Source organism: Sinocyclocheilus anshuiensis, unplaced genomic scaffold (assembly GCF_001515605.1).
Source record: "Sinocyclocheilus anshuiensis isolate Anshui unplaced genomic scaffold, SAMN03320099.WGS_v1.1 scaffold181, whole genome shotgun sequence".
Lineage (NCBI taxonomy): Eukaryota > Metazoa > Chordata > Actinopteri > Cypriniformes > Cyprinidae > Sinocyclocheilus > Sinocyclocheilus anshuiensis.
This window is the reverse complement of record NW_015540898.1, coordinates 1092973-1101586: the sequence shown is the minus strand read 5'-3', so window position 1 is coordinate 1101586 and position 8614 is coordinate 1092973. Positions and strand designations below refer to the sequence as shown.

General features: G+C 38.5%; 1 protein-coding gene across 1 annotated transcript in view; it reads left to right on the top strand.

Annotated features, from left to right (window-relative positions):
• The window catches only part of bckdhb (branched chain keto acid dehydrogenase E1 subunit beta), a 72811-nt gene that overhangs the window by 55789 nt on the left and 8408 nt on the right, over positions 1 to 8614 (top strand). Inside the window, exon 9 of the mRNA XM_016486837.1 lies at positions 3687 to 3773. Within this exon, the coding sequence (XP_016342323.1) occupies positions 3687 to 3773 (87 nt within the window). The remainder of the gene's footprint in view (positions 1 to 3686; positions 3774 to 8614) is intronic.

The following is an 8614-nucleotide window of genomic DNA, read 5'->3' as shown; positions in this document are numbered from 1 at the left end:
GTAATCTTTTAGTTTTAAGTCGGTTTGAACAATCCGGATAAGCGCAAGTAAGTACCATTTTGATTAGCCGTCGTACCTACAATGACTGTGCACTGTGTAAACAATGAGTGACGTATACGCGCGAGAGATCACTTCCGGCGCTTGCGTAAACTACGCCAGAGCGCGTACACACCTCACGCAACGGATGCCTGCACGCCCAAAGACAGTTGGACATAGTGGTGTATTAGAGGTAAAATATGATATAAATACTGTTCGGTTTCTGGCACAAACCGATCGTTTCGTGTCTTAGGACATCAATGTGTCGTCACGAGCTGCAGGGTTTAATTTGGATTTGTCTGCATGTTTTTTTTACTCTCATAGATTTTGTTAAGATTGCCATGCATTATATGACTGATAGACTGCAACGGTTTGTGTTAAAAATCATAATTTGTGTTCTACTGAAGAAACAAAGTCACCTACATCTTGGATGCCCTGGGGGTAAGCAAATAAACATTACATTTACTTTTTTGGGTGAACTATCCCTTTAAACAAGTCACCGCCAAAGCAAAGCAACAGCAGGACTAATGATTTATGGAAGAACGTTACCAAACATAAATATTATCTATCCGGCATAAAAAGACAATCTCGCAGGGATGTCCTCTCTAGACTCTTTCCAACAGATTATTCACGATCTGCTTAGTACATGAGTTCCAAAAATACACATTTGGCAACATGATGGTCTTCAAAGAGAAGATTCCAGTTAAACCGCAAGCGCCCATAAATACAGGGTGTTGATTTACTGTTATCTCCTGGAAAGAAAGGCCTGGAGAGTGATTTAATAATGCCAGAAATCAAAAACAGATGAAGGGGATGACGACCTGACACGGGTTTGAAGGAAGATGTTATGTTGCCTGCAAAATGTAGCTGGTCCCTGAAAAAGCGTTTATGCGGACGCAACCTCAGAAACAGAAAAACATAACCTACAATGTTCTGTCTTGTTTGTTCTTGTAGAAAGCCAGAAGGATTCCAGTTCATATATTCTGAGATGGTTTCCTGAAGTTTGTGCACATAACGTGACGAAAGGCGAGAAAGCAGCCACAGTTCAGGTGTGTCTCGTTGATTTACAGCCTAGAAGTCTGAAGGGGCCTTTTTTTTTTTTTTTTTTTTTTTTGAAGTTGGGAGCCACTCCAGCATTTTTGATAATTTTCATAAACGTTTAATGGTTCCCAGAATATTTTGTTGTATGAATGATGCCAATGATGCCTAGAATTAACATTTTAATTACAACAGTCAGCACACACGGCTCACACATTGAAGGCAGTGGATGTTGCAGGTGAAGTTTCTTCTGTGTCTTTGTGAAGCTCCAGAGAAACACGCTAAACTTCCAGCTCAATATCCAGACCTCATCACATTCTTCTCAGCAGATGCACAACCATGGCTTCTCGAGGCTTTTATACAATAACTAGTATTACAGAACAAACCAGAATCTTTCTGCAGGAAATGCCTGATCACCAGCGCATGGATGAGTTCTATTATAATGTGCTGTTTTGCACCTGTTTATCTCATTTGAAGAGCTGACTTTGCTGCATGATCTGTCAGTTTTATGTCACGTAGAATTTGACGATTAGTCAGTGCTCCACAGATGCGACCTGCTGTTTATTTTGAAACAGAACAGAAAAATTGTTTGACTGAAGTCATAATGACCATTGGCACTGAAGTATGAACATCAAACAAAATTCATAATCAGCAGCAAATGGTGTTTTCAGTCTGCACTAATTAATAAACGCAGTGGCCACGTGTTCAAATACATGAGCTGCGGTGCTCATGTGGATAATAGGTATGTGTACATGCACTAATGTTTAGAGCCCGACCGATATGGGTTTTTTGGGGGCCGATACCGACATTAGGGAGTAAAATCCCTAATATATATTGATATATCGATATCGATATATCGGCCGATATTCTTTGTGTATATTATAGTACAGTACCAATCAAAAGTTTGGACACTTTCCCATTCGTGTGTCCAAACTTTTGACTGGTACTGTATATAGAATACAGTATATACGTAAACACATTTTTTGCAATGATCACTCAAATGTGGTGATCAAACACTTATAATGACATGACGCGCTCTGCTGGACAAACTACGTAATTACACCATTTACAAGCATTTTATCTGCGTTTTATGTTCTGTAAAAAAAAAAATTCATATCGGCGGCATATTCGCCGATACCGATATATCTGCGACAGGCTCATATCAGCCGATGAAATCGGCAAAACGATATATCAGTCGGGATCTACTAATTTTCATGAGTCCCAATAAATCCAATCTGATTTAAGATTCTGAAAATTCCTAAACAGTTTCATTCAAGCAAATAAAAATTCCGTAAATATTCATTCTCATTCACTGACCAGTTCATAAGATGTAATATTCATATGCATGTTGTTAAGAAGGTATTTTTTGAAACTGATTGAGTGGATAGTCTTATACAAGCGTTTGCATGCTTAGTTTTTTCTCCTTGATCAAATTATTTCAGGTCTACACCATCCCTGTCAATCCAGTCTAAATTTCATTCAGATCGAGCTCAGTCAGAACGATTGAGGTCTTTACATTAAGGAATATCAATTCGGTTGAGCCATCAATCCGATTGCCAGTGGATTATTTAGGTGTATGTAATGTAGCTAATCCGGCTTGCAAGATTTCCAGATTTCACCGACAGGAAGGTTTTGGTTTTCTTTGTTTGAATGTGACGTTTTGACACTCTAAAGACCTCACCTTTCGTTGATTGGAATTGGGAATGTCCTGAGCTGGAATTAAACTCTGGTTGCATAAACCATATGAAACCAATGTTTTGCAAATGTGATACCTACATACAATGTGCTGCAATTCAGCACAATTCATGCTGTGTAGTATGAAATGTGAAAGCAGAGTTAAGATTTAGGGCTGTAAATGTGCATTTTTGCCTGATTTGACAGTGAAACTCTGTCTTTGCCTGTAAGTTTTGCTGCCTTCCTGAAGCTCAAACACTAGAGCAATGGTGCTAGCAACACCAAGGTCATGGGTTCAATTCCCAGGGAAAGCAAGAACTGATGAAATTTGTACTTAAAGTCCCCATGAAATCAAAATTAAAGTTTTTTGGGTGTTAGTATCAATTTGTTAGTCTTAAGGTTATCTATAAGGCAGTGTGCTCCAAAACAGTGACAAAATTCGCATTTAGAAGATATAAGCATTCAAAGCTTGCAGTTCGTCACTTCCGCCAAAACGGCTCAACGATTTTTATGACGTCACATCGTACTTCAGCTTCTCATCAAACTTTCTGTCAAATCAAATGCTCTCTAGAATCCAAAGCGCCCGCCTACACATTAAAATAGACGCTGAAGCCGCGGCTGAAATCGGTCACTTGTCAAAGGTCTTCCTGTTTCAGTTAAAATGACGTCAACACATAGAGTAACGCTGCGTGTTTCTAAGCATTTCAGGGGACCTTTAAATTAAGTGCAAGTTGCTTTGGATAAAAGTGTATGCCAAAAACGTACGTGTAAACGTACGCTTTGATTTCATTTTTAGATTTTGATTTCAGGGACTGGAATTCAGGGGCAAAATTATAATATGGCCCAACAAACACAAAATATTGAGGCTTGTGCATGTTTACAAGTCTCTTTTTGAGTAAAAATAGACTTATAAATAGCTCGTGTTCTCTCTCTTCCAGTCGGTGGTGAAGACGGGTCGGCTGCTCGTCAGTCATGAGGCTCCGGTGACTGGAGGATTTGCAGCTGAGATCAGCTCTACGGTTCAGGTAAGAATCAGATGGGAAATCAAGGCTCTGGTGGGTATAATGATTTATAGATTGACCAGTACTGATTATCTTTTCATGTTCAAGTGTTCAAAAATTGTGGTGCAGAAGCTTTTTATTTCTGTTAATTTTCTGCTTTTTGACACTGTAACTAAATAATGGTTGGACTTTAAAACATCTGTATGCTCTCATGCTACATCATCAACCATCAAAACTCAATTCCAGTACTCATGAATGCTAGTACAGACTTATTAAAGTACCTGGATGTGTTCTTGATATTGACGATGCGTCAAATGTGGACTTGAGAGAATCAAACCATTAGGAATCCATCAAAAGTCATCGTGGGTGGTCCACGTATGGAAGCCTGCAAGCTTTAAACTTCTCGTTCTCACTTAAGAAATCCCCGCTGCAACCTGACAACTCGTGAAAGTAAATATTTGTCACTTTATTCAACATTATTTTAATAAAGTGTTAAAGACCTGGAGAAAGCCTGCGATATTTAATATTGGCATAATAAAGAATCTAAACATTGACAAAGCATAGTAATACTAAATACATGCAGTAAAATAAAGATATAAAATAAATATCAAAATAATGCCTATAATAATATGAAATAATGTTTTATTAGGTTAGGACATTGTTTGTGATGTTATTCTGTATTCATCATGCATTTGCTACTACTAATAATTAGGGCTGTCATAAAAAAATGCGAATTTCGAATATTCGTCGAATAAAAATAAAAAAAAACACATTCGAATGCAAAAAAGTTGCATTCGAATTTTAGGTCTGCGTCAGCCGTCAGGCAGCCTATCAGTGGCGCACGAAATGCGACGACAATGTAAGTGTCATTGCATTTTAATGCTTTTTTTAGCCTATCCAGTTGAACCCACTAGATGTGGTGCTGCTACGTTGTTCATTCAATATATTGCGGAAAACGAGAGCATCAGTGTGGCGAAGATGTTGTTTACGGCGAAACTGAAATCAAGCCGTTCACACAGAACGCATATTTATCACATTTTCTAGAGGGGCATCTATCAGCGTTGCGGCGAAACTGAAACCAAGCCGTTCACACAGAATGCATATTTATCTCATTTTCTAGAGGGGCATCTATCAGCGTTGCACTCGCGTCTCGCACAAGAGAGCGGCATGTTTAGAAACCCATGTAAAATTAATGTAAGTTCAACTTTTAAAAAAAATATTCACCCTAACTGAAATTATGCCTTTTAAATTAGAATATAATTCGAATTTTGATAATATTAATTTTTATAAATTCGAATTTAGCTTTTCAGTCATTTTGACAGCCCTACTAATAATGTGCTCGGACGGTCAGTTCAGTAACAAGATCACAGCGCATCTCAATTCTCACAAAGATGTGTCCTCGCTTCCTTCCGTGTTTGTTCTGGCAAGACCGGTCTTCACAAAGATGCAAGTCCATTCATTGCATTCGTGGAATTCAGAAACAGTGATAAGAACTAGTCTGACCAACTAGCAGTTAGGCATGGGTAATCAGTCTTATTTTTTGGATTCAAATTAGACCAGTTTATGTAACTGACTTAAAAAAAAAACTATATATCAAACTATAAACTAGTCCATAAGAACCCTGATCCAGACTTCTGTTTTCAAGCAACTAGTGTAATTTAGCTTTGAGAAATCAGCTGAAATCAACCAAACTCAGACATTAAACTGATGCTCTAAGTGTGAAAACAAGCCTGTTTTATAGTGGAATGAACAGAGGAAACAGTTTAAAGATTCTTATAATTTATTTAAAATAGGAATCTTTTGTAACATTATAAGTGTCTTTACTGTCACTTTTGATCGAGTTAATGCATCCATGCTGAGTTTAAGTACATACTGACCTCGAGCTTTTGAACAGTGGTGCTCACATTCATGAGCGTCTCGGGCCTCGGCGAGCTCGTGCTGATGGTGGAAATTTTATCAAGAGATTGGTCCATGCATAGATGCAGGGCTGGTCTTTAAACACAAACATCAGTCATGTTTCCATTGACGTCAAAGTTTGTTGAAACACCTGTGAGTGGGGTGGACACGCTGGGCGCTGATGAGTCAGCCGGACATGCACAGATAATGGCACTGAACAGAAAAGATGCTAAAAAAGGCTGTTAGCCGCACTGTGGTTAACCTGAGCTGTGGTCAAGCTACTGACGTCTGCGATAGCGGCAGCTAATGTATCTGCCCTCCACCAAAACACCCAGGGCCCAACAAAACACACACGACATTCTGCAGTCTAGTGTCACAATACCAGCATTTCAGTAGTCTGTACCAAAACCAGTGAGATTTCACAGTTCTCAGTGACAATTTCAGTACCGTAGCGGGTACAGAAACATACCATATAATGCAATAAACATCAAGCACGGAAAGCACACAGAGCATATCAGTTCTAGCTTTACTAACTTGACATCGCAGCCTATTTATCATCAAACCAGTAAACCAAAAATAAAAAATAACATGGCTCGATTTAAATTCCATTAAATAATTGTCTGAAAGGTTTAATTTTACATGGATATTGGGACATGAGTGAAGTACAAGCTTGCACAATAAATAATAGTTTAGCAACCAAACATTACATTGTGAATATGGAAACATTTGGATCCGCACGAGAGGTACATGAGCCCGTGTTTTGCGGGCTGCTTTTCCAATAATGATTACAATATTGAGTTATTCCACTGCACTACACTTGTTTTCTTTCCAAATCCTCACATCTCATCACATATTTTTATTTATTTATTTGTTTTCAGGGGATCTATTTGTATATTTTTACTTACATGTTTATATTAGTTTTACTTTCCTCCTTTCTTTAACTTTTAATCCTTAATCTTATTCACATCCTTGAATGTGGTATAGTAGGGAAAACGCTGTAGATCATGTATAGTTTTACTTTTCAAAATAACAGAAATCATTCATTATGTATGTTTTTTAAATGCAGCGGTCTGTTGTTGGTCAATTAGACATGGTCTGTGTGTTTGTACATAAATGTTTTATCTTGTGGGTTTCCGTTTTTATGTCTCCTCACATTTAACTTTTACACAGTTTAAGGTAAGACACATGAAGTTTGTGTAATGAATTTCATACATGCTGGTAGTTTCAGCTTCACTTTAAATATTTTTATACTTGTGACTCTCAAAAATGCAGTTTTCGCATAGCAAAACCGTAGCAAACGCATAGGTAAGGTGTTAAAAACCACCCAAAACTCCCTAGGAAGGGTAACCGCATAGAAACGTCCTGCCAGATGCCCTCAACAGCTTCTTTTCAGAGGCAAACACCACTCACGATTTCTGCAGAAATGATAAAAGTCTAGTTATTCATTCACAGTAGAGACACAATAATACAGCCGAGATGCTGGAATCATTGAGCAGAGGATCTTACAGAAGTTGAGACTGTGACAGCATACTGTTATTCCTGGAGCAGATCTCTGTGTTCCTGGACAACTCCATGGAATAGTTGGAATAATATTCAATATCATCTGTCTCGCTCTGTGTCTGTGTGTGTGTGTGTGTGTATGAATAAAGCAGCAAGATTCCTCTGGAATGTAAACGTGTGTGTGTGTGTGAGGTGTGAAGGGGTTTGTGGGTAATGTTCTCCTCTAGTGTCGTGTCTCTTTATTATGCAGGCATGTTTTAGACAGTATCTGATCATGTGTGTTTGCAGAAGAGTTTAATCAGATTTGAGAACCAGAACGAACTGTATAACAAAGAGTGAAAAATTTAAGGGGGTCTGAATACTTTCCGTACCCACTGTATATATATATCAGGGGTGTAACGGTTCACAAAAATCACGGTTTGATTCGATACGACAGTGGTGTCACGGTTCGGTTCGGTTCGGTACGGGGGTAATTGGTTACGTCGCAATGTTGGAAATATTTCTGTTTTAAACCATGAAGGGTGAGCCAAAGGATATCACACACAAGCACCGTGCAAACTTTGCGCAACAGTTATGCCGGTGAACGATTTAATCTCAGTCAATTCACTACATGCAGAAAGTGAAAGTAAAAATGGAAGTACAGAGTAATGACGGAGCTTTCAGCATCTGATTCTGTTTTAAACCATGAAGGCGAGCCAATGGATATCACACAAGCAACATGCAAACTTTGTGCAAGAGTTACGCCGGTGAACGTCTTAATCTCAGTCAATTAGCTTTTCGGCATCTGATGCCGCAAATTCTCTCAGAGACAACAAGAGACGAATCTACTTCCACATATGCTGATAACGGTATATAGCTAACTGTTTTTTTTAATTCCATTAACATTCCAACAACAAGCCTAATCGTTTGTTATCCTCGCAGCGCGTCAGTTATGCAGTAACAGGCCTACATTAATTGGAAATGCCAAATCCTCTTAATATTGCCAATAATTGATGTTTTTGACAATATTTCTGGCTATCGTCGATACAAGTTCATCGTCTTTCGACGCAACCCAGGACGGGGAGGTTATCGCAGGGCCGTCCGCTATGCCACTGGGCAGACAGCACGTTGCCTGTTACGTTGTTTGGGCTTCATTGTTGAGCGCAGTGGCACTGAGAACATTATATTTCACACACTTTAAGCTCTTTTATTTTCCATATGTAATAGGATTAGTCCAACGAATCGTTCGGTTTGTAATGCGTACCGTACCGAACGGTTCAATACGAATTAGGGCTGCACGATACTGGAAAAAACTCACATTGCGATATTTTTTTTTTCTGCGATATACATTGCAATATGGAAAAAAAATCAGATGACTTCAATAGCTCTATTTGGAAAACAAAAATAATCAATGACTGGGGTGATTTTGTAGGCGAGTAAATCAGCATAGGAAATAAACAAATTACAAGCATAGATAAATAACAGAACAA